The sequence below is a fragment of the Panthera onca genome, chromosome B1 (genome assembly GCF_046562875.1).
Source record: "Panthera onca isolate mPanOnc1 chromosome B1, mPanOnc1 haplotype 2, whole genome shotgun sequence".
Classification (NCBI taxonomy): domain Eukaryota; kingdom Metazoa; phylum Chordata; class Mammalia; order Carnivora; family Felidae; genus Panthera; species Panthera onca.
In genome coordinates this window covers 41,064,115-41,091,747 of record NC_138342.1, presented here as the reverse complement: position 1 = coordinate 41,091,747, position 27,633 = coordinate 41,064,115, and the positions used below count along the sequence as shown (strand labels likewise).

The following is a 27,633-nucleotide window of genomic DNA, read 5'->3' as shown; positions in this document are numbered from 1 at the left end:
CCATGAAATCAATGAAGATGCATGTTCCTTTATATTTTATTTACCATACACATTAATAAGTAAATACAGCAAACACCGGAGAAAGGCTTTTTAATAATTTTTTGGATGTAAAGCTTAACACTTAAAATTATGCTTGCTCCCCCCCGCCACCCACCCCAAATCAACATGCAGCTATCATTTATTTTCATATATGCTGATCCTAGAGAATTACAGACTCTTTACAGTTTTAGAAGAGTATCCTTATCCTGTCACTTAAAACAATTTCACAAACTGCATGTGACCACGGTATGACACCATCATTCATATAGTTCCTCAAGGTGAATACAGCCATACAACATTCACATTAAAATCTGTGTTTTAAACATCATTTTAATAAGCCAAACCACAAGAACCCAGGTTCTAGTTTTAAATGTGTTTATGAAGACTGCTGCTGAGCTCAAAGCATGCAGATACTCATGACCACCTAGATGAGGCTGGATATTGAAAACTCCTTCAGTAGGTCCAATGATGCAATTTTTCACTCATCCCAAGTATCTCCATATTTGTTTACTTTGACTAGGAAAAAAGCACAAATAATTGATGATTCCAAACAGTAATAAGTAAAAGATACTATTTAAGTTTGCTATTATACTAAAAAGTGTTTCTCATTTTGAATAAATGCACATGACAGAAAGGGGCTAGCCAGACTTTTGCAAATTGAAGTTCAGACACAAATAATGGTGCACTCTATCAAGAACTTGACATAAATATTTGATTCTCATAACAACCTTATTGTAAACACAGCCCCCATTTTAAGGGCGAGAAAACAGATTAGTAACTTGCCCAAGGTACAAGCCTAGTAAAGCAAATAGAACAGAAGTCAGAACACAAGTCTGTTTAGGTCCAAAGCATGCGTGCCTTTACAAGTTTGCCATACTAAGTGTGGTGTATATTATAGCACACACCAAAAAGTTACCAGGAAATAAAATATAATAACAAACATTTGAATTTTGTTTTTCACAAAACATATAGTAACAGAAATGATCAAGTCTTCAGGTTGTGGTTAATTCATTCTTTTCTCCCATGAGCTGTAATACTATACAAGAAGGAAAAAGTTTCCCCAGTCCTACATCTTACGTGAAATTACATTTTGAAACAAGCTCCTCTGTCTTCTCTTACTTTTAGCCTCTCTTCTATGTAGGGTTCATCGATGGATTACAGCTCTTCTAGTATTCATAACAATGTAAAGGAGACGTTGTCAAAGTATGGACTAGGGACCATTTCCCCAAGATTCTTTTGGGGAGTCTGTTTAAAACTATTTCATTATTATAAGAAGATATGATAGGGTTTTCTCCCCTCATATTTTGACTTTTCCCCTAAGCTTCATATCCTCATTGAGTATAAGGTAGTCTTCTAGAAGCTATATGATAATGTGATGCTATCACTGCCCTGACAACTGATTGATAATAAGCTTCTGTTTCTGAAATTTCTCAGTCTTAATTTTTTTTTTTTTTTAATTTTTTTTTTCAACGTTTTTTATTTATTTTTGGGACAGAGAGAGACAGAGCATGAACGGGGGAGGGGCAGAGAGAGAGGGAGACACAGAATCGGAAACAGGCTCCAGGCTCCGAGCCATCGGCCCAGAGCCTGACGCGGGGCTCGAACTCACGGACCGCGAGATCGTGACCTGGCTGAAGTCGGAGGCTTAACCGACTGCGCCACCCAGGCGCCCCCTTAATTTCTGATTTAGGTGAATGTCAACAAACATATTTTAGGTGACATTTTCTGACCAGTGATGTCTCGGTCAATGTCAAATTTTCTGTCTAGACTCTAAAACAGAACATTCTATAAAAATCACCCAAACTATTTCAAAACTGTTTTCTTTTAAATTCTGTATATAAAGCATACAAACACACACACACACACAGCTTTCTTTTTACAAAGAAAAAAACTGTTTCATATTAGTGTCATGTGACAGAACTTCACGACCATTCAGTCAAAACCACAAATGTCAGAATCCAGCAAATGCCAAAGATCTATTTTGTTAACCTTTATTACTAAGCCCCAACCACAACACTCCATATCTGAAACATCAGGACATGGTACTACGTTGTGCAGAAAAAGATCACAGAAATGAGAGAAATGCTACTGCCTGCCCTCGTGGAGCTTACAGTCTAAATCCTCAAATTAAAGTACCAATAAGTCTTTACATATTACAGAGTAATGGCCACTTGAATGCATAATGTTTATGCTAAAGCTTCTTTAATGATAAACATCAACAAGTATTTCTTATTACAAATATATTTGAAAGCTGGGTTTTTTTACACTAATAACATGACAGTAATATTATCCAACATTGTTAGGAAAACAGAATTCTAAATGAAGCGACTGCTACTAATTAGAAATAAAATTGGTTCTAAGGGGCGCCTGGGTGGCTCAGTCCGTTAAACATCCAACTTTGGCTCAGGTCATGATCTCACAGCTGGTGAGTTTGAGCCACGCGTCGAGCTCTGTGCTGACAGCTCAGAGCCTGGAGCTTGCTTCGGATTCTGTGTCTCCCTCTCTCTCTGCCCCTTCCCCACTCATGCTCTCTCTCTCAAAAATAATAAACAATTTAAAAAATTTTTAAAAATTGGTTCTAAAAGATCATAATAAAAAATACAAAAGATTTTTATGTATTTTTGCGTTCTTTGTGGTGTATGACTCTCAAGAAGGTACCAGGGACCTCCTTCCTTCCTTCCTTCCCTTTTTTACAGTAGTAAATAGAAAACCTTGAAACAACTGACATACCCTCTAAAATTCCTCAAGAAAGACATCATGAAACTCTAACATTGAAACAGGTACAAACCCCAATTCAAAATGCCTTCTTCCATTAGGGGTAAACTTCTGTGCCAGAAAATTTACTTTGGGTAATGTACAGCAGTTCCAAAAGGAATTAAAACAAACTGTGATCTTTAAATTTGTAATTATAAAGTAAAAGTACTATTGGAAACAAAAGGTCAAACTCCTCTTTTGGAAGTGCCCTAAAAGCTGGTTTGTAAGGCAAATAACTCTCATTCCAATTTCACAAAACATATAAGAAAATCAATTTCACTACTCAATCATGATTCTCCACTTCTGCTAAAAGTGGCATTACAGCCCATTATCAACTTCAAGTCACCAGATACGGTTTTATGCAACAGATGCATCATTTAAGAAACATTATCAAGCCCCAAGGTGACTTCTGATAAGAGAAAACATTCAAATGGATTTATAATTTCTACAATGTGTTAAAACTAGTCTCATTGTCTTAAGTCATACTACCATCTGGACTTCATTATTTTCTAACACAAATGGTCTCTGGAACACCTTAGAAAAGGAAAAATTGTTAACTGATAGCTATTCTTTTTTTTAAAAAAAGGTTATTTTGTTAATTGCTTGAGGAGTTAAATCACATATTTGTATAATTAATATTTTAAACTAATGCTATAGTTTCCAATCCTAAAGAGTAAAGTGATTCATACTAAACTATCATACCTTCTTTTTTTGGCATTCTTTCCTGCATAGGCCTGACTGAGGGGTCAGTCTTATGTGTTAAAGTTACTTCATATGACTCTCTGTTCTTATTCCTTAATTCCTCATATGTAATATTTTTTCTTTTAGGACTTTCTTCAGGGTTGGGATCAGGTCCTAAAACAACAAAGAGTTAATAAATGGCGATAAAAGGATTTGAATAAATCCAAAGCAACTACACTTTAGAAATGCTTCTTACCTACAATAAAAACAGAATAAAGTAAAATAAAGGCTCAAATTATTACCACCATCCCAAATTTTTCCCAAGATCATTACACAACTAAAATTGACTTTCTCGTACACTGTTAAGCTTTTATTTCTAAAATTTAAAATCCACATAAAAAAATTAAAAAGTAACCAGGGCCAGAAGAATGGATATCGTAATATATGCCAGCAAAATTCATATTCACGAAAATGCTAGTTTTTAAACTAGAAAATTATTCACACTTTTTATATAATTAAAAAGAAATATAGCATACCAGTGACAAATGAACAAAACCTATGACATAGTATACATTTTACTTGGTATAGTTAAATGTTCCTATAACCAGAGCCTATATGCAAATAACTATAACTATTAAAAAAAAAAAAATTTACCATCTTTATACTTAAACAGAAACACTTGAACATACATACTGAGAAGTATAAAATACAGACTTTAATGACAGCACGGATCATTTTTCTCAGATCTAACGGATGCAATACTATGGCAGAAAAAAGCGGCAGTGATAATTTTGGCCGGGGAACCAGCATTTATTCTTTCTCCCAAGGAGAGTCAAGGTAGGAATACATATCATTAAAGAGTCAAAAACTGACGCAAAAATCAGGAAGTGGTTACTCCTAATATTAGATGACAGGAACAAATATTAAACATAGTTTACAAAATGTATAACCGGCAAGGAAAGCCATATAAACACTTTAAAAGAAATTAACCAATGCCAACATGACATTCAGTCAACAACTACTTAACTTACAAAAGTCTTACACACCACCCCAAAAATAGTATCTTTCAAAATTTTACACACAAATTGGGTGTATCATTTTATTAACATAATCATATTAATTAAAATAATTTTTTAAAAAGAAGTTTTTATCTAAGTGGAATTTTAGAACTCCAGAGGAAGATCCCAGTAAATAATCAGAATTTTCAAATCAACATAACTATACATTAAATGTTTTCAACCATAACCTTTTATTTTGCTACAAAGTATACTGCATTGATACAAAGCAAAAAGGCTTTAAATTTCTAACTAGTCTTAATACTATATACCATTCTTGAAAACTAAATTTTTGCTAAAAAAGAATGCAAATAAAAATATTATAAACTTATATTGGATTTTAAAAGCACTTACATTTCATTGGTAATGAGTAGTTATTAATTTCCCTTCACCGTAAGTGGTATTTTTTAAATTGTGAAGGAAACTGTGTACTAGATTATTAGTTAGGAACCCACAATTCTCATTCCCACTTAGCTAACAAGCACTGAATGTCCTTGGGCAAATCACTAAGCTTCTCTGAATCTTAGTTTTTCTCATTGTGAAATATGCAAGTTTGACTAGATGATCTATCTATCTCTAAAGTTCCTTCCAGGTCTAATACTTTTTCTCACCAAAAAGAAAATATTTCTTTGTTCTGAAATTGTGGCAAACGATGGAACATAAATCAGAAGATTAGGGAGAATTTTTTCCACTTACAAAAGCCCAATGAAAATATTCTGCATTGTGTAGCGACCACGATTTACTACTTTGGGAAGGTTATAAAGAGCTGGAAGGAATAAAATATAAAACAGCACTGATTTAAATCTAACTGTAATAAACTACCTATGATAAGTCTCCTTACAGCTACGAAGGAGTGCTTTCTACTTTGAAAGATTAATAATTCTCAATTTCTGGTAAGAGAAAGCAGAACGAAATAGGGCAGGCAGGACTTAAACAAAAGGGGAGAGTGTCCTGGTAAGGGAGGACAGCACCTGGGGCAAAGCAGGAGGCCACGACTGGCCCCTGTGGAGAGAAGTCGAAGAGTGGCAATCCTGATTTAGAGAAGGGGCTGAGAAAGCAGAGCAGTGGATGGAGAGACGGCTGTTCTGGAGGACATAAAATATACTGAAATATGGGCTTTGCTGTAGTCCTTAGGCAGATTACCAAAGGGCATTTTGTCTGTTTGCTTTTATTTGGAAAAGGAATTATGTAACATGGAATGGAATTTTCTAATGCAAATGGAAGGAAAGATGAAAATCATTACAATGGAAGAGGTGATGCACGGCTAGAATCCAAGTAGAATGGATTCGGACTTGAGAGTCTGGCAAAATGAGAGATGCAGTAAGAAATAGAACAGCTGCCTCTGAAGATAAAATAATAACTAACCACTCTCTCCTAATCTGCCAGCCTTCTTCCCTTTCTAATTGGGAGGTCTTTGTTTCCAACCATTCAGGAAAAAAAAAAAAAAGAAAGTCAAGGCTCTCGACAACTTCCACCCACTTACGAATGTCTTTAATTACTGTAACTTCCATTCTCTCCTGTCTCTTCTTTTCCGAAAGGTTAATTAATACTCACCACCCCCACCCCATCCTGCTCTAAAGCAATGCTGGCCAATGTAATTCTCTGAAATGATCAGAATGTTCTGTATCTGCACATTCCAACAAAGCAGCCACTAGCACGTGTGGCTACTGAACTAAAATGCTTACAAAGCAACTGAGGAATTGAATTTGCATTTTGATTTAATTTTATTTAATAGCTACATGTATTTAGTGGCTACTTTATATTCTGACCTACCTAGAACCCCTTCTACAACCTCTGGAACCTTGACTTATAATCAACTTCTCCCTTCCCACTGTTTCCCCTCTCTCCCTTTAACTTAAAACATGGACCCAAATCTGTCCCAGCTTAAACAACAAAAGCTCAAATGTTCCTTTAACCTTATTTGTTCCTTACAGTTACTGGCTTATGGTATTTGCATCAAAGGAAGCGTTTTCAAAGAACATTCTATCCACAATCCCTTATCCAAACCTTCATAGTCAGAAACTTTTCAAAATTCAATTTCTCAGATTTTAGAAAAATGTCATAGTATATGGCCCTTATATTGCTTACTATCCATCCATTCAGTGATTTGAAGCAGCAATGCATAAACAAACATTTATATTTCTACAACAAAATGCAGGAAAATCACATTTAAGATAAAGATTACAAATAGACTTATGTCAGTGTAGGTCAGTGTCTGAAACGAATTAAGTCAGATTTTATCATCAGTTTAATTACTAAAAAAGCTTTGTAGGGGCGCCTGACTGGCTCAGTTCATAGAACATGTTACTCTTGATCTCAAGGTCGAGAGTTCAAGCCCCGTGTTAGAAAAATAAATAAACAACAAAAATTTTTAAAAATAAAGCTTTGTGGTTGTTAGAATTTTTTGGATTTTAGGATTTTAGACAAGGAATTGCAAACCTGTACTTTCTAATTCTTTACTCTTCACCGCAAACTAGATTGAAAGAACGAAGGAAGGAAATGAATGTCTGCTGAGAGCCCATTACTTGCCAGGCATTACCTCTGATTATTTCATCTGATTCCAAAAGCTCTTTAAGAGAGGTATTATTATCTCCATTCGGGAGATCAAGAAACTGAAGGAATCACAAATTAGTTACTTGCCTAAAGTCACATAGCTAGCCAATGTCAATCATTCAAATCCAGGCCTTAATCCAAAGTTGATGGTGTTTCACTTACATTCTGTGATCTTCAAAGCTAGTATTTACACAAACTTCACAAAGCATTTTCACATGGATTTTCTCACTTGACAACAGTTCTGTAAGGCAGGTAATTATTATTTTTCTCACATTATAGACAAAAAAGCTGAAAGCCTTTAAGACCAGCCTAACAAGTATAACTTCTTTGAAGCCTCCCTGAGGTCCAATTTAGCACTTCTTCTTTGCTAGATCACTCAAGTTTGTTAGTATTTTCAATTAATGGGACACATTAGTAATTTTTCCTTATATTTCTGTATCTTCTAACAGTCTAAGAGAATTTCTCAGGGACAAGGACCACGTCTTATTCATCTATACTTCTTCCATACCTAGCTGAGCGCCTGACATCTACTGGACGTCACGAAACGTAGAATGAAGGAAGAAACAAATGCACAACAAACATGCTGAGTTTAGGGTGGTGGTGGAACATACAGGTGATATCCAGCAGAAAAGGTGATCAAATAAAGTTTATACATACGTTGGACCATAAAATGTTGAAATTCATTTCAAGAGAAGTTTCTACCTTGGGCAATATGATCAGTAATACCAGTGGGAGTAGATTCATTCATAGAAGCACTGAATGGAATTGGCTCATAATGAGGAAGCATGTCTTTTTCTATGTTGTCTGCTGCTGGAGATGTCACAAAAGATGAATGACCACTCACATTTGAGTCATATTTTGACTTCTGAGAATAGTGCCTGTAATTCATATTGTATAAGAAACACAAGTTACTGTCTACACCCTAAGAAGTGTGTCAACATATAAAAACTAGTTATCTTATTTTCTAAAGGAATCGTCTAATTTTAACATGGTCATTTATGATAGCAAAATGAAGTCTTTCTCTCCACCACAAAAACCTTAAAAATATGTTCTGACCCATTTACACAACTTAAAAATGTCATTCTTAATATAGAAGAAAAGTGTATTAGCCAATTTTCTAATCCCTAAGCTTCAGAGATCATTTTTAATGTGTTTAAAGTTCTTAGAAAAAAAGTACGTCGAATCAGAAATATGTCCAGTATGTCCAGTTCCCACATTAATTGGGAAGTTACTTCCATAGCTAGCAGGCCATAAACACTATTTAGCAAAGGCAGATACGTAAGGATTACTAGCATTCATGGACTTTATCATTTATAACAATTTATCTATTAAATCTACTTAATTACATTATTGATCTACCTATCCAGATGGACAGGATTCATTTATTTATACTAACATAATTAAAACAAAAATTTGGAGAACGTACATACATAACAACAGAAAGAAGGATTAAGAGATGGGACTGATGAAATTTGGGAATTCAAAAGAAAAGTCCAAAATATAGTAATCAAAAGTGTTTGCCAAATTAAAATCCTTTATTCTGGGATTAGCATTCCCGATAGGATGCAACTCTCTATTTAAAACAAAGGTAGGGGTGCCTGGCTGGCTTAGTTGGTAAAGCCATGAGACTCTTGATCTTGGGGTCATAAGTTCAAGCCCCATGTTGAGTGTAGAGTTTACTCAAATAAATAAATAAAATTTAAAAAAACACAAATAAAAACAAAAGCAGACAAATTTTACTCCAAGTAAAACAGAAACAGTTTTAGCTTGCTGGAAAATGGCAAGTTTCCAATGGTCCTTCAGGTTAGGCAATGTTTCATGCCCTCAATTATGGCAATATCCAATTACAATTTTTTTTAGCTAAAATTAAAAACCTTTAATAAAAATCAGAGTTTGGCCTACCCAGATGGTGAAGATCGCCGTGCTTGTCCTGAGCGTAAAGCTTCTCCAAGAGGGGAATTCTCAAGATTCTTGAACTTCTCTTGGCAAGTTTTCACGTAAGAAAGCTTTCCAGCAAAATATCCCATGATACAAGCAACTTATTTGTAAAAACAAACAAAAAATGTGACTCAATGTGTCCATTTAGATAAAAATCTTTCCTAAAAGGAAACTTGTTAAGAAATGTGATCCTGAATAGAGGTCGTTGGTACGGGAAGACTGAGATTTCTTGAAATAATGGTACAAGTACCATTATATCAGCCTGAGAGCAAACAGAGTCTGTAGATATAATTCACTTTCACAAAATAATCCAAAATAAAGTTGCTTTAAGATATATAAATTCTACTTTACTAATTATTAATATAGACAGGAAAGACGTGGTAAAAGTATAACGGAAATGTGGAATTAAAGCAGAGTTCTAGCCTAATCAGAAGGATTTTAGGCCATTTCTTTTCCTGTAAAATGGGAATGCTACCATTTGACCTGCTAATTTCATAAGACTGTTTTTAAAATGAGGTGCAACAAACCCCTTAAAATAATGAATTATGAAGTGATACCTAAACATGGCTAGTGTTGCCATCATTATGTGTTTATTTCCACTATAAAAGAGAGGCTAACCTGGGAAGATTCATAGAAAAGCCACAGGTGCTCTTTTTTAAAGCAATTTATTAGCTTCTTTCCTATAAACCATACTATAGTATGTAAGTAAATTATGCTTGCTTACGCTTTAAAATGTAAAGAGATTTTTAAAAGTTGGACTTAATTTTAAGACACTTTACTTTGGTTCATCGCTACTTGACAACTTTCTTTCCTCATAAACCAAGAGAATTTATTTTAAAATACTGTCTCCTTACACATCACTTAAGAGGAATAGTTTTATTATATTATAAAGAAAAAAATTCCTCCTATTAGTAACTTGTGATTCTTAATGCCCAGGTAGTCAGTCTGTTTAATGAAAAACTTAAACAAACTAGTCAAAACAAATACACCAAATAATGGCTAGAAGTTAGATGAGACAAAACATTTGGTAAAAACTACTTATTTTATTTAGAAAGGAAAACTAGGATTGTTCATACTTACATAGAAGTTTAGGGATGGACCCATATCTGGGGTGACTTGAAAGGATTCCTGAAGATAAAAGGGTAGATATTCCTGAGTAACACTATTGGAGATAGACACATTTACACAATTAGAATATTTCACTTTCTATTAAAATAAAAAGGTTTATGCCAATGTTTATGCTAAATGTAAGAAAATGACACAAATAAGCAAACTATTATGTGAATCATAATCTTCATCTCTTCTAATGTGAGACAAAATAATAAATTTGGAATTGCAGTATAAAGACAGATCTATTTCTCAGCAGCTTTGGGCAACCCACAAAGATAAAAGGAAAGATCAGTATGGACTACCTTCAAATACTACCTGACAACATTAGCTCTCTCCATAACCCCAGAGAGGTCTAAGACTATAACTACCAGGCGCCTGGGTGGCTCAGTCGGTTAAGTGGCCGACTTCGGCTCAGGTCATGATCTCACGGTCTGTGAGTTCGAGCCCCGCGTCGGGCTCTGTGTTGACAGCACAGAGCCTGGAGCCTGTTTCAGATTCTGTGTCTCCCTCTCTCTGACCCTCCCCCATTCATGCTCTGTCTCAAAAATAAATAAACGTTTAAAAAAAAAAAAAAAACTATAACTACTTAAAACAGAAAACCAAAGCGCCTCGGTGCTCAGTCCGTTAAGCGCTGGACTCATTCAGCCCAGATCAGGATCTCAGTTTTTGAGTTCAAGCCCTGCATCTGGCTCTGCATTGACAGTGCAGACAGAGCCTGCCTGGGATTCTGTCTCCTCACTCTGCCTCTCCCCCACTAGTTCTCGCTCTCAAAATTAAATAAACCTTTTTTTAAAAGAGAGAGAAAACCAAGTAAATCCAACATTAAGAGAAAAATGAAATCCAAATGACTCTATAATCTATTAGCACAGGTGAATTTATTAGCAAGATCACTTGAAACAAAGTCAATACACAAAAAAATATATGTATCATTTCTATATACTAAAGACAAACAAACGAACCACACTTTTTGAAAGATACAAAAACAATCAAAGATCCAGGAGTAATCTAATGAAAATTTCAAAGATTTGTATGCTGCAAACTACAAAACTTACGGACAGAAATGAAAGCTACAGGGAGGAACATACCATGTCCATGAAATGAAAGACTAAATATTGTAAATATGGCAATTCTCCATAAATTCAATGCAATCCCGATTAAAAATCAAAGACAGTGTTCCCAGAAGTTGAAAAACTTATTCTAAAAATCATGTGGAAATACAAGAACAAGGCAATATTGAAAAACAACAAAAAACTGGAAAACGGACTACCAACAAATATCGAGATCTATGATAAAGCTAGAGCAATTAAGACTGTCCTAAGCGCAAGAACAGATAAACCGACCAAAACCAGAAGACAGTCCAGAAACAGGCCACACATAGTCACTTATGAAAAAGGCAACACTGCACGCAGTGAAAAAGACCGTTCTTTCAAAATATGGTGCTGAGTCACCTTCATATACATAAGGGGGTAAAATGTACCTTGATCCCACCTCATACAACATAGGCATACCTCAGAAATACTGAAGGTTCCGTTCAAGAGCACCATGATAAAGCGAGAAAAGCAAAAAAGCAAGTCAAATGATTTTTTTTTTGTTTCCCAGTGCATATAAAAACATTTATGCTTTACTGTAATCTTTTTTTAATGTTTTATTTATTTTTGAGAGAGACAGCATGAATGGGGGAGGGGCAGAAAGAGGGGGAGACACAGACTCTGAAACAGGCTCTAGGCTCTCAGCTGTCAGCAGAGAGCCCAACGCGGAGCTCGAACTCAAAAACCGAGAGATCATGACCTGACCTGAAGTCAAACACTCAACCAACTGAGACACCCAGGCGCCCCTGTAATCGTAAGTGTACAACAGCATTATGTCTAAAAAATAAAATACTTTATTGCTAAGAAATGCTAACCATCGTCTGAGCTTTTAGAGTTGTAATCACTGATCACAGATCACTACAACAAATACAATAAGGAGAACATCTGAAATATTGTGAGAACTGCCAAAATGTCAGAGACACAAAGTGAGCAAATGCTGTTGAAAAAATGGTGCTAAGACTTGCTCAGAGCAGGGTTGCCACAAACCTTAGAGATTTGTAAAGAGTGTAAAATCTGTGAAGTGCCATAAAGCAAAGCACAATAAAACAAGATATGCCTGTATTCAAAAACAATTCCAGATACTTGAAAATTTAAGTGGGGAAAAAAATAAAGCTTATAGAAAAAAAGCATGAGATTCTTCATGTCCTTTTATTTTTTTATTTATTTATTTTTTTTAACGTTTATTTATTTTTGAGACAGAGAGAGACAGAGCATGAACAAGGGGAGGAGCAGAGAGAGAGGGAGACACAGAATCTGAAACAGGCTCCAGGCTCTGTGCTGTCAGCACAGAGTCTGACGCGGGGCTCGAACTCACGGACCGTGAGATCATGACCTGAGCCGAAGTCACTTAACCGACCAAGCCACCCAGGCGGCCCTCTTCATGTCCTTTTAATAGACAAAGATCTCAGAGCACAAAAAACCCTCATCATAAAAAAATATGGTAAATTAGACTCGATCATATTGAGAACTAGTTAATTAGTGGGAAAAAAATAATATCACAATACATGTATCTGACAAAAGACTCACTTTCAGAACATACAGAGAACTCTCACAAAACCAACAGAAAAAGAGAACGCAATGGAAAAATGGACAATAGACTTGAACAGACACTTCACAAAAAAAGAATATATTCAAGTGAGCTATAAACAAAAGAAAAGGTCCTCAACTTCATTTGTCATCAGAGATGCAAATTAAAACCACAATGCAATCAGTATCACTATTCACTCACCACAATGGCCAGAATTCTGGAAATAGGAAGTGTTGGTGGTAATGTGACACAAATAAAACTCTACTAATAAACTGGCCTGAGAGTGTAAATAGGTCTAAACAATCTAGAAAGTTTGGCAGTTATCTACCAAAGCTAAATATATACATAATCTACGACCCAGCAAAATGTCTACCAAGAGATGCTGTCTGTATTCATAAGAGAACTATTTGTGATAGTCAAAACTGTGAACTACCCAACTGCCACTGTACAAGATGGATAAGCTGCTGTGGTGTATTTACACAGCAGAAAACTACCTGGCAACAAGATATATAATCTACAATTATATGCAACAATGTGGGTGAATCTAGCGATGTGCTGGAAAACCAGCTCTCCAAATAACCAGTCCTGATTTGTAATGATCAGCTGCCGTGGAATAAATAATTGCACCATGACCAATGTCAGCTATCAATAGTTTAAAAATTGGCTTGCCAAGTTCTTGAAAATTTAACAACCAGCTCTCTGGAGGTGGTATAAGCCAGTTCCGATATACCACTGAATGAATCTCATAACACTGAAAAAAAGTGTACAAAAGAGTACTTGTATAAATTTCACATATACAAAGTATAAAAACAGAACTAAATTATGCTATCAGCCTCAGTTACACAAGTGAGATAAGGAGAAAAAGGAAGATGGTAACAATACCCACTTTCATACAAAAGAGTTGTTCCTTCATTCTGTCACCAGTTACATACCGCTTACAACAGACACTATGTACTAGGAAGTAGGAACAGAACAATGAACAAGATGCTCTCTTTGCCACCTCACAGAGTTTTTACAGTCTAGAGAGAGAATGAAGGCAATACAGCGTGGTCTTATTTACCCACTCAAATATCTGAGTATCTACTACGTGCACCGTGCCCAGTGGTCAATGCCAGAGACAGTCTGTTTCCTAAAGGGAAGTAGCAGGAATAGAGGCAAATAGACTTGTCGAAGGTAAATTCAACACTCTTGACAACAGATGGTGGCATTAATTATAGCGGCTGTGCAGATGGAGGTGAACAGTTCACAGAGATATTTAAGAGCTGGACTAGAATGGACATTTATTCCACAAGGCAAATAAGAAGTAGAAGTTAAGGATAATGTCTCAGTGTCCTGAAGAGTGATACCATTCAAACATGGAGAAAATAGAGAAACTGGTTTGGGGGGGGGGGGGAATGAACTCAGTTTGGGATGCAACATGTCAGCGTAAGGAACCTGTGAGGAGGGCCATCTGTGTAAAGATACGCAGAATATGGTTCTGGAGCAGGTGTCTAGGCTAGGGATAATCATGGGGATTTAGAGCAATACATGGTCTCTGAAGCCCAGTTATTACTGGGTTAACAGTGTATATACGGACTGAAGACTGAAAGTCAAAGCAGAATTCTGAAGAACACAGGTGGAGGATGAAAACCCACACTAGAATATTAAGTACCAACAGGTCATAGATTTTGGTCTTTTAGTGCTAGCTACTGAAAACAGTATATAGTATAGATCAGACACCCAAAAACCATGAAAAAATGGAGGAGGTGCCACAGGCAGGGGAAAAATCAGAATATGCTGTCATAGAAGCCTAGGGGAGAGAATGTTTCAAAGACTGGTTAAAGTCATATAACCAACAAGAAGAGAAACTGCCCATGGAATTTAAGTAACAAGGAGGTTGTATTGGTAACGGTTCAAAGTTTTGGTAAATGTCAGGGGCACCTGGGTGGCTCGGTCGGTTAAGTGTCCAACTCTTGATTTTGGCTCAGGCCATGATCTCTCGGCTCTTGGACTGGGCCCCACGCTGGGCTCTGTGCTGACAGCATGGAGGCAGCTTGGGATTCTCTCTCTCTTCCAAAATAAATAAACTTAAAAGTTTTGGTAAATGTTGGAACATATGCAGAATTTTTTGACACAAATGCAACGGGTTGAAAGAAGTTAAAAGTGAAGTGCTCCTTCATGAAGTCTGGCTTCAAATGCAAGACAGCTGGGAAGAGTTGGAAAGGGACAGGAGGAAAGGTTTTTCTTTTTCGTGTTCTCACGTTAAAACAGACCTGGACATGTTTAAATGTTTTCATAGAAAGAGAATGAGTAGTGATGGAGCAGCTAAGACCACGTAGAGTATGACACTGTGGATGAAAGCATATACAAAACGTTAGGCATTTTGTTTAAATGCAAAATGTCTTGATGGATTTTGGATTCTTTTCCTAAAGTCTTTTCCAATTTCTTTCTTTTCTTTTAAATAATTTATTTATTAATGTTTATTTTTGAGAGAGAGCGAGCGCAAGGAGGGGAGGTGCAGAGAGACAGGGAGATGAGGATCTGAGGCAAGCTCTGTGCTGACAGCAGAGAGCCCAACATGGGGCTCGAACTCATGAACTGTGAGATCATGACTGGAGTGGAAGTTGGGCACTCAATCGACTGAGCCACCCAGGCACCCTCCAATCTCTTTTTTTGAGACTGACTTTTTTATTAGAATACTGCACCCAAAACAAATCTTTAATACAACGATAATAAAACGTCTTAATCCTGGGAAAGTTACCTGAGTAATGTATCATTCAATGTTGTTTTTTATATTTTTTATTCCAAATTATCAAAACCCTAAGAGTAACAACAAACTAACAGTTATGACACATATTATATAATAAACATTATTCCATAAACCAAGTTAAATCATTTTCAGCAATTCAATCTTTCTAAAAAATGGATAATGGAATTCTACTGTAAGGCTCCAGGCTCAGACATTAAGGACAATTACAGAGGCAGATTCTGAAACAATATATTCTCTTGATTATGGTATGACTTTTGCAAATGAAACCACAGAGGCACAAACTGCCACTGATGACAAGTCAAATAATTAACCACCAAATGGTGACTAAGAATCCAGGAAGATTTTAGCTGTAAGAACAATGTGCCTCCTAAGTTAGAGGTTCTAACAGTTTCAGTGGGATTCACCGTACCCAGAAGCAGTTCTATCATGAAATATCTGCAACTAAAACAAGGGAATTGCTGCTTCAGTTAGCTGTATCATTCGTTATGTGTAGGAGCAAGGCATTTCTAAGTCAAGCAGGGTGCTGGCTTCAGCAGCACATATACCAAGCCAAGCAGGTGCAAACAAAAACAAACAAACGAAACAGCAGAGGTGAGATTTTATTGTTAAAGCTAGAAGGTCTGTCTAAATGAGGAGGTACAATCTGATTCTCCTAACCACTACCACTTCTGCCTTAACCTTCAAGCTCTCCAGTCTCCTACTGTACCGAGGCTCAAAAGCTCCAAGAGTTTCTACCCTGTTCCGGAACACCTCATTCCAAGGACATATAGTTCACAAAATAAATATAATAACCATTTAATTTTAACATGTGGATACTGAAAGACTTAAAAATTACACTCAAAACCCACACATGAATGCACCATAATATTCACGCCAAGAGAATCTGGGACAAAAAGTGTCCCCCCACCTCTCCATACTCTAAGACAAAGCTCTGGTTCAAGGAGCCACTGATCTTTAAGAGAGTGTAGGAGAATCACCTGAAGTTTGTTAAAACACAGATACCTGGGCCCTACCTTGAGATTCTGATTAAGGAGGTCTGGGATAGGGCCCATGAACTTGCATTTCTTTAAAAAAAATTTTTTTTTTATGTCTGTTTATTTTTTGAGAGAGAGAGATACAGAGCACAAGCAGGGCAGGGGTAGAGGCAGAGGGAGACAGAGAATCTGAAGCAGGCTCCAGGCTCTGAGCTGTCAGCACACAGCCCGATGCGGGGCTCAAACTCACAGACTGCAAGATCATGACCTGAGCAAAAGTTGAACACTCAACCGAATGAGCCACCCAGGCGCCCCTGAATTTGCATTTCTAACAAGATCCTAGGTGACAGTGATGTCGATGGCCTTTCCCAGACCAGGTTTGTCTCTCTAGCTGTTTGCAAACCTTCTTCAGGTTTTTAGTTACTTTTCGCTCTTGTAGATTGTTAATGTTGCTACAGCAAAGGAAGACATCAAATTTTCAAATCAAGACATCTGAGTCTGTGGGTCCACAGAGACATAACTCTCCTGAGAAGTGTATCAGTGATCATGTTTAATACATTACACTTTATCTAAAAATGAGGAAAATAACATTTTAAAAAACATAATGATCTCCAAAATGCTAAGTAAATTTGAAGTTTAAATATTTACCTTTACTAATTAATCCTTGAGTAATCAACATACTTGTTGCAGCCAAAGGCACAGCTAGAAGAGAAAAAAGAACTTGTCAACATCAACAAAACAGATTTTGTCTGAGTTCATTAGGAAAAATGTGTATCAGTAAAACCATCTAGGAAGTATGTTGCACAATTAAGATCTTTAAAAAAAGTTTTTCCATTTTTAAAAGTTGTATTATACATAGTCAATAAAAACATAAAAGAAACATTTTAAGTTTAAGAAAATATTACAAAACATCAAACAATATAATTCAAGAACCATCTAGATTTGGCTTTAAAAGAACCTAATTCAAGAACCATTTAGATCTGGCTTTAAAAGAACCATTCATTAGTATCAATTAAGACAACACAGTAAATAGTGACTAAAAACTCTGCATTCGGTAAGGAGGAATACATTAACGAGAGGCAAGAAGTATTATTACAAATAAGAGCCACTACTGAATAATTACTCAACTCCATGGACCGTGCTAAGTGCCTTACGTACATTTTCTCACTTACTTTTCACTATCTCTGTAAGGTACAGTACTTTTTATTACCACCTTTTAAAGATATGGAAACTGAAGCTTAGACATGTTAAGTAATTTGCTCAAGGCCATACAGCTACTTCAATGGCAGGTTCCAGATTCTAATAGTCTGTCTCTCATACCAGACCTCAATCTTTCAAGTTCTAAAGTACGCTGCATGAACCAAAACACAAAATGTTATTTGTCTACAATTGTACTGTGACTGGGGCAAGAACAAGCATAGATTTTTAAATACTAATATTTTTTCTTCTAAACCAGTGAATTCCTTGAAACTACATGAAATATTATATGTTACAAAATATTAGTGTCAACCACATTAAAAGAAAGTATCTATATATGTATATATACACGTATAAATCCAGACTGAAAAATCCAAAGCTCTCCATTAGAATCTCAAAGGAGCTCATAATTTAAAAATCACTGTTTTCAACACCAGCACTACCCAACAGAATTTTCTGTGATGATGGGAATAGCCTGTATCCATGTTTTCCAGTTAGTGTGCGGAGAAGGTTTAAAATAGGAACCCTGAGACTATCCTTTTTCATTTATGTATTTATTAAAAAAATGTTTATGTTTTATTGATTTTTGAGAGAGAGACAGAGAGTGTGAGCTGGGGAGGGGCAGCAAGGGAGACACAGAAACTGAAGCAGGCTCCAGGCTCCAAGTGGTCAGCACAGAGCCACATGTGGGGCTGGAACTCATGAACCTTGAGATCATGACGTGAGCAGTCGGACACTTAACCAACGGGAGCCACCCAGGCGCCCTGAGACTGATACTCTTAAGAAGACCTCCTTATAAGGTCCTTGGCTGCTGATACGTGGGAATCTAACTGGTGAACAGTTCCCTGTGAGTGATATAAAACTTTACCTGAATGGTAAGTGGCTCACTGCACCTAAACTGCTAATGCAAATACACTTGCTTTCCTTATGAGACTCTGGAATTTTGGTACCTTCTAGACTGAGGGGGTGTGTGTGTGACCAGCCCTCAGTAAAAACCCCTGGTCTCCTCTGGAGTTCACCCCATATTCCATTCCTTTTGTTGATTTTGCCTTGTATCCTTTCTGTTATTTTAAATTTAAATAGCTACATGTGGCTGCTACCTTGAACAGCACAGTTCCAGATCAGGGGCTGGGAAACATTCTGTAAAGAGCTAGAGGTAAATATTTTAGGTTTTGTGGGTCCCAGGTCTCTCTGTCCCATCTACTCAACTTTTAAAGCAAAAGCACCAAGACAATAGTAAACAAATGAACACAGATGTAGTCCACTAAAACATTATTTATGGATGCAAAAACATAAATTTCATGTAATTTTCACAGGTAACAAAATATTCTTTTCTTTTTTTTCAACTATTTAAAACTAAACACATAAAAACTATTCTCAGCCCAGAGCCATACAAAAACAGATTTGGCCCTTTTAGGCTATGGTTTGTTCAACTCTGATCTGGAATACATGAACAATTTAAGAACTAAGGTAATTAAGATGTTCAAATTATTAGAGATTGCATGATTAAAATCCATAAAGTTAGAAGAGGGCATTAGCTTTGCCATCAAAAACAATCTGCAGGAACCCTAAGGCTTGAATCCCTAGTCTACTACTTACAAATGGATTTCACCTTTGCTAGAAAAATGCTTTAAGATTCATTAAAATACTTTCAGGTATTTTCATTTAAAGTTTTTTGAAAGATAAGTCCGTTTTAATTATAGCATCAGTACAATTTGTAATCATTCTTTTCCTTCAGCTTGATTCAAGAATTGCAACATGAAGGATTCAAGAATCATACAAGAATAAAAAGTGTTGAGTCAGTTGGCCGTCTCTACAAAGGACAATGCTATCCCCATTTCACTGTCCTTAGGCCAACATGGTATAATGCAAAGAGTAAGTTTGGTTAAGAAGATTCTAGTACTGGGGCGCCTGGGTGGCTTAGTCAGCTAAGCGTCCAACTTCGGTTCAGGTCATGTTCCCACACTTTGTGAGTTCAAGCCCCGCGATGGACTCTGTGCTAACAGCTCAGAGCCTGGAGCCTGCTTAGGATTGTGTTTCATTCTCTCTCTGCCCCTCCCCATCTTGTGCTCTGTCTCTCTCAAAACTAAATAAACGTTAAAAAAAAAACAAAAACAAAAGATTCTAGTACTAGTTTTGCCATTCACCACTATGTCTTTGCATAAATCTCTTAACTTCTTTTAATGTTATAAAGGATAATGGTTTAGAACAAGGTCTCTCTGGAGCGCCTGTGTGGCTCAGTGGGTTAAGAGTCTGACTCGATTTCACATCATTGATGAGATCAAGCCCCATGTTGGGCTCTGCAATGGCAGCTTGGAAGCTGCTTGGGATTCTCTCTCCCTCTCTCTCTGTCCCTCCCCTGCTAGTGCAAACTCACACTCTCCCTCTCTCAAAATAAATAAACTTAAAAAAAAAAAAAAAAAAAAAAAGAGGGGCACCTAAGGGGCTCAGTTGGTTTAGCGTCCGACTTTGGCCCAGGTCATGATCTTGTGGTTCACAAATTTGAGCCCCACATCGGGCTCTGTGCTGACAGCTCGGAGCCTGGAGCCTGGAGCCTGGAGCCTGCTTTGGACTCTATGTCTCACGCTCTCTGCCCCTCCCCCACTCACGCTCAGTGTCTCTCTCTCTCTCTCTCTCAAAAATAATTCAAAAAATTAAAAAAAAAAAAAGAATTAAGGTCTAATTCACGTATTCTGTCACAGTAAAAGGGAACGGTAAACTGAAACAGACTTCAGAGATTTCTAGTCTTTAACTGGAGTAAAGGGATACTCAGAAAGAGTAAGTCATGTGCCCAAAGCAACACAGATAGGTAGTTTGTGGTAGAGCTGAAACTAAAACCCAAGTCTCTTGGCTCCCTGGTCCATGGCCTTATTCCACTGCGGTACATGACTCCTATTTCAAGATCTGGCCCTCAGGCTATGGTTCCCTCAACTCCCGCAACTCTATTTGCTCTATTTGCTCTATTGTGTCAAGTGGCACCTGGGTGGCTCAGTCAGTTCAAAGTCTTGACTGGCTCAGGTCATGAACTCACAAGGTTTGTGAGCTGGAGCCTCACATCAGGCTTACTGCTGTCAGCTGCCGTCAGCACAGAGCCAGCTTCGGATCCTCTGTCCCCCTTTCTCTCTGACCCTCCCTTGTACATATGCTTTCTCTCTCAAAATTAAACATTAAAAAATAATAATAATCTGTTTCTTTTGGCAAATGAAGAATACTGCTGACTGAAAGCTATTTTGCATTATGACCACAGTCCCAACCATATCCAATACAAGGACTCCTAAAATTCCTTAAACTATTCTCCTCTTACAATAGCAAAATGCCACACTAAATTCATAATAGTATCCAACTGAACCTTTTATTTCATTAATCACAGTAGCATTAACCATTTAATAAAGAAAACACCTACAAAATAAATTGAATTAATCCCCATAATAATCCCATGAAATGAGTTGTTATCCCCATTTCACAGATAAGGAAACTGATGCATACAGGCATCAGGTACTTGCCCAAAATCTCATAGCTAATAAATAAGTGATGGGGCTGGGATTTGGATCCAGACAAGGGACCAAAGTCTATACTCATCATTCACTATACTGTTTCATTAAAAAACCAGTAGAACACATGTATATGATCCACAAAATCCATAAATGATGCATAAAACCAGTATGAATTCATACATCTTTTCAATAATACCAGAGACTTAGAACTACTGTAACATGTAATACACACTAAACTGACCCTCTTATGTATATTCTTTCATTACTTGTATGTTTGGGCAGGGGTATAGCCATTTTTTTGTTAGTGCATAGGGCCACAATGTCAAGCAACTAGAAGTAAGATCCCTTCACAGCTATACTTTAAAATGACCCCTAGACCAAATCTAATTTTAAACCAAGATGAATATATTTAATTGATCTAAAAATTATGTAAAAATTACCTTAGTAAGTACTTTTTCTACCCATTCCTATTTTCATCACACCTTTTTTTAAAAATCACTGGATATAAGAGGATACTCCCCAAAGTAACATGGGTTCCATGAATTCATTTATATGTTAACAACATCACATATTGCATATTTAACATATGTTAAACACACACGTCCTTATATGCAGATACAAATGTTAATGTACAAAACTCCCTGATGCATGACTGTTAGTCCTCCTGGTAATTGTACACTGAATTGCCTATCATCTGTGGCTATAGCCAAGGTTCTGTTTTCTATATTTGATGCTATTACAATATGCAACACCTAGCCTATCTCTGTTTTAAAAATAATCATTATTAATGTACTCATATAAATTATTCAGTAATTTCCCAGTAACTCATATATGGTATATAACTAACGAGCTGGGTTTTAGCCTCTCCTTATTACATGCTTTCTAACTTATGATTACTGGGTTGTTTTTTTTTTTAAGATTTTATTTTTCAGTAGTCTCTACACCCAACATGGGGCTCAAATTCAAAACCCTGAGATCAAGAGTCACATGTTCTATCTACCAACAGAGCTGGCCAGGCACCCTGTGATTAATCTGTTTTAATACACAGAATTAATTACTGAGGCTTCTATTATTCATACACTACATGCCCTACTTTTAACAGCCAGGCATATATGAGTACTCTGCCTATTGATCACTGGTCTTCAATACTTTCAGCATAATGCTGTCAGAGCTATTTAGAATGTTAAACTTGTACAGGAACATGAATTTATCATCCAGAAATCTATCCAGACACCGTAGTAGCCATGTGGCCATGAGCCTAACATTACAATGATCTCAAACCCCCATGTACCAGACTGGTCTTTTCCTTAATTCTGTGTCAACAACAGACTTGAAAACAGATCACTTTATCTACTCTATGCAATCTACAAAGATAAAATATATGTTGCCAGACTACAATTATGTTCCCAGAGAAATTATTCCCAAACTATGAGCCGTGAAAACCTCTTACAAGTCTTTGATCCATGATGACAATGAATCTAAAACAATTCTTCTCATCTGCAGATGCACCATCATCTAACTCTTACTCAGGTTCTTTCTAGCTTGAAAGCTCTGTAAGTCTCTGAATATTAGACTGAAGATAAAAGGCACAAGATTATATGAGAGCTCCTATTATCTTCTTGGTCTTTGTTAATTCTTTTACCACCACTTGTTCCCTTACCCATGGGTACTACCCAAATTGATCATGTATTCTACCATTCCTACATATTAACTACATGACAGGTACTATTATCAGTTTTACTCTTTTATTTCTATACTTAATTCCTTGAATTCACTAATATAACACACCTCAAACCCTAATTTCTCACATACTCCTTTGCTTCTCTCTAGTTGCTTACAGATCTTCCACAATCAAATGTTACAGCAGGAAATCAAAGTGCAACTAAATTTGTTTCCTCCTTCCAACAGGAACTCTCTCAAACTACTTTTTAATTAGTAATGCCATCATTAGTTGGTCTCCTAATTTGGACATCTGAAGTTAATACACCCTATTGTCAGTTTGTTTAAAAACTATGTTATGTATCCTTTAAAAAAAATCTTCCAGGGGGCACCTGGGTGGCTTGGTCATCAACTACTGATTTCGACTTGTCATGATCTCATAGTTTGGGAGTTCGAGCCCCACATCAGGGTCCAAGCTGACAGTGCAGACTGCTTGGGATTCTCCCTCTCTCTCTCTCAAAATAAATAAATAAACTTTAAAAATCTTCCAATGCCATCCCACCTGCCCTAGTCCAAATGACACCACAATCAATGACATCTCCTCACTGACCGTACGTCTGATACAATTTCAAAAGCTCGTAACAGATTTCACAAAGTACAACTTATCCTTCTAACCTGTCCTGCAACCCTGGTACCTAATCTTCCTTTTAAAAATTTACAAACCAGATGAACATAAGGGAAGAGAAGCAAAAATAATATAAAAACAGGGAGGGGAACAAAACATAAGATGACTCTTAAATATGGAGAACAAACAGAGGGTTACTGGAGGGTTACTGGTTGTGGGAGGGGGGATGGGCTAAATGGGTAAGGGGCATTAAGGAACCTGCTCCTGAAATCATTGTTGCACTGTATGCTAACTAACTTGGATGTAAACTAAAAACATAAATTAAATAAAAAAATAATTTAAAAAAACTTACAAACCAACCCCTTGGCCCTAAAACCGAAAGAATATAATGAACCAAATCTTTAACTTCTTGGTATTATGTTCATTTTCTATCCCCAGCAAAAGATCTCTATTCCAATCAGTTCAACCTCAAGTCTCCAATAGAGATCAAGTTATTGTAGACTCTGCCTTTGTTCACTATTCCTTTCATCTAAATGTTCCTCCAACATTCTTCTTCATTTACCTCAAGTCCTATTAGTTGTTAAGACTCATTTGTTTACTAAGGCCTTTTTTAGTTAAATCAACTCCAATTAATTCATCCCTTTTTAAAATTCCTACAGTCATTTTTTAAAATTCCTACAGTCATCATGTACTTAATCTTTCCCTAAGTGTTTCATGTGCTATCATTGTCTCAATTACAACAAAAAAAACTACTTTAGGACAAAGACTAGGTCTCATAAAATTTAAATGCCAGGCCAACTGGTGAAAATATACATCTTCTTTAATTATTTAAGTTACCTCCCTTTCTAAAATTCCCTTCTACTTTTTTGGTAGAATTACTTTATCTGAAAGGACTTCAGTGACCAGATGAAGCAACTCTAGGATTCTGTTCCAAAGTAAGATTCTGTTTTGTCGCTTTCAACATAATCCCTGTATTTATTTATTTATTAATTAATTAATTATTTTTTTAAATTTTGTATTTGAGAAAGAGACAGAGAGAGAGAGTACTGAAGTAGGGGAGGGGCAGAGAGGGAGGGAGACAGAACCGGAAGCAGGCTCCAGGCTCTGAGCTGTCAGCACAGAGCCTGACACGGGGCTCGAACCCACAAACCATGACATCATGACCTGAGCCAAAGTCGCCACCCAACGGACTAAGCCACCCAGGCGCCCCGTATAATCCCTGTATTTAAAAAAACAAAATCCTCACGTAAAAGGTCTCTAGTCAAAAATCCGCTAGTAGTGTGACAGCATTTCAGAATGATAAAGTGGAAACTGACTAGGTTTTATCATGTAAGTTAGAAATCTTAAGAGTTAAAATCCCAAGCTTCTGTCTCAGACAGACCTGGCTTCAAGTCCAGACATAACAACTGATCAGCTGTATAACGCTGGGTAATTCATTTAACATCTCTAAATCTTAATTTCTTCATCTGTAAGGTGAGGGTAATAGTTATCAATCTTACTGGGTTGTTTTTATATAATCCGTGTACACTCAGTAAATGCTAGCTATTATTGTCACCAACAGAATTAACTCATAGTTTTGAATAAACTTTCTAAACATTATTACTTTAAACATACACAATTCATTTTCCTTAATCAACCTCTTTTAGCAATAATCATACCATACCAAAAGCATGCCAATTTTTTCCATATGAAGTCAAAATAATTTCAGGTACTAAAAGTCAAATTTTGGGGTCGCCCAGGTGGCTCAGTTGGTTAAGTGTCCAACTCTTGATTTCGGTTCCAGGTTCATGAGATTGAGCCTGGCGCCTGGCTCTACACTGGCAGCACAGAAGGGCTTGGAATTCTCTCTCTGCCCCCTACACTCGTGTGTGCACACGCATTCTCTCTCAAAATAAATAAACATTAATAAAAAGGTCATGGGGCGCCTGGGTGGCTCAGTCAGTTAAGCATCCAACTTCAGCTCAGGTCATGATCTGACGGTTTGTGAGTTTGAGCCCATGTTGGGCTCTGTGCTGACCTCTTGGAGCCTGGAGCCTGCTTTGGATTCTGTGTCTCCCTCTCTCTCTGTTCTTCCCCCACTTGATCGTGCGCTCTCTCTCTCTCTCTCTCTCAAAAAAAATAAAGATTACAAAAAAGGTTTTTTTTTTTTTTAAAAAGGTCACATTTTATTGATTAGAAAATTTAACTTACATCTGAACCAGAAGCTTTCATCATTGCACTCTGCGAAGACTCTTCTTTCTTCCTCGGTTGGAATGTAATCAGCCCCTATGTCTTTGTACCAAGGAAAATTGGCAAACGTTAAAGTGCTCATGGAAAAGCTAAGCCTAAAAATTTAATTTAGTCTGGACATTAACAAAACACTCTTTTTTTTAAACGAAGTAATGAAACAACTGGCTTGTAAACTTTTAACAAACTGTGCCTTCAAACAGGAGTTAGTGCTATTATCTACTAATCAGGACTAGCTACATAATGTGGTGGTCCAGTGCAAAATGAAAATATGGAACCACTGTTCAAATTATTAAGAACTTCAAATGGCAACACATCATTCAACCAAGTGTGTGTGACTGCACTGGTCACACACTCAAGCAGCCAGTCCAGTTGCTATTATTCAAGGCAGGGAGCTTTTCTACATGGAAAGTGCTTCTAAATACAAACATTTAATATTGATAATTACGGGGAATTGGTCTTGGAACTTCTGCATTCGGCTCTCGAAAATCAGCCCTCCCATTCATCTTTCCTGCATCAAAAACAGTTAAGTATTAGAAATGATGAGATATATCAAAATAAATTAAGATAGTAAAATCACTAGTCTACATGGCAATCAAGAAACAAATATTTACTAAACACTACTACATCTGAAGTACTTGATGTAATAAAAATAGTCACCTAAATAAAAAAGTCACAGACCTATTAACTAATTTGGAACTGATTATTCATCTTAGGTCCCTTAATTGAAAAAAAGAACAATAGGGCCTTTATAAATATTTATCAACAGATTACCTCAAATTAAGATATAAAAGGATATCGATAAAAGACACATTTTTCCTCCTGAAGCTGGTTATTTCACATTATCCTATGTTTTAAACCTTCCAGACATAGAAGAGGAAAAAAATCTCAAAAGTCATTTCTGGGATTCCATTTTTAAAAAATGAAATAGTCATCGGGGAAGATACCACCTCTCCCACAAGGCACTACTCCACAAAAACTGAATAACAAAGACGTCACACCCTTCTCCGTAGGGTTAAAAGCTAACAGAAAATTCTGTATTCTCCAAACTTTTCTCGCTCCCTGGGCAAACATTTCAAGAACATATATATTTTTATTTACTGTTTTTTTTTTTTAACCCATGCCTCAAGACTTAAAAGACAAACAGATTCGATAACTGCGTATTTGATAAAGTGCTCACACAGGATGAATATTCCATCTTAAAAACCATTTACATAAAAATGGGAAATGGCATTTTGATTAGGATAGCAACTGAGGCCCTTGCATATTTCACTCACTCGGTAAACCTACATGTCAATCCCTTGGCTAGGAAAAAAAGGATACATGAAGTCTGCTAAACAGACTACTTCCATCCTGCAACAACAATTAAGTTAAAAGTGAAACCTGATTTCCTGTAACTGCATACTACCTAGAAACCCTAGAGACACGGCTGACAACACAATTTTAACCTCTTAATCCCCCAAAAGACCCCTGAACTGAACCCTCGTCGGCCTAACGTCGGTTCCCGCACTCCATCCCCCACCACCACCATATCGACGTCTGGCACCTGCCAACACCCCAGTACACACGTTCGTCACCACGAATCACTCCCTCGCCTCCCCGGGGCACCCGCACTCCGAAGCCCGAGAGCCAACGCGCGATCCGCCAACCCTCGTAGGCGGGAAAATGGCGGAAGGTGCAGGATAGCGGCTGGCCGCGCGGAGGTGGTGAGTGGGCAGGTTGGGGCGGCATGGGGGCTCTTTGCGTCACCTCACCCACCTCCTGACGACAGCGGCGAGCGACGGCGCGGCGAGTCCGGGCGATCGGGGGCAGAAGGCCTGGAAAGGCCAAGAGAGGGGAAGGCGCGCGGGGCTGCACGGCAGCAGAGTTGGGGGGTGGGGAGCAGACAGCAACTTGGCCTCCAAGAAGTCACCCAAATACGGGATCAAAATGACCGCGACCCGGAAGCACTGGCGACCTGCAG

At 37.2% G+C, this 27,633-nt stretch overlaps 1 protein-coding gene across 10 annotated transcripts; it reads right to left on the bottom strand.

Annotated features, from left to right (window-relative positions):
* Positions 1 to 12: 12 nt before the first annotated feature.
* On the bottom strand, positions 13 to 27,633 carry OCIAD1 (OCIA domain containing 1). 10 transcript variants are annotated; one of them, XM_060655068.3, is made up of 9 exons: positions 27,429 to 27,633; positions 26,119 to 26,181; positions 25,635 to 25,715; positions 17,118 to 17,171; positions 10,101 to 10,148; positions 8,985 to 9,120; positions 7,785 to 7,960; positions 3,496 to 3,648; positions 13 to 555 (listed from the first exon to the last, which is right to left on the bottom strand). In XM_060655068.3, exons 2-9 carry the CDS (start codon positions 26,174 to 26,176, stop codon positions 518 to 520), a joined length of 744 nt encoding a protein of 247 aa, XP_060511051.1. In that variant the 5' UTR covers positions 26,177 to 26,181; positions 27,429 to 27,633; the 3' UTR covers positions 13 to 517. The 10 variants fall into 10 exon arrangements, 7 of the variants coding, with proteins under 7 accessions (XP_060511051.1, XP_060511049.2, XP_060511052.1 ...); XM_060655066.3 differs by lacking the exon at positions 27,429 to 27,633 and adding an exon at positions 27,239 to 27,378; XM_060655069.3 differs by lacking the exon at positions 27,429 to 27,633 and adding an exon at positions 27,217 to 27,318.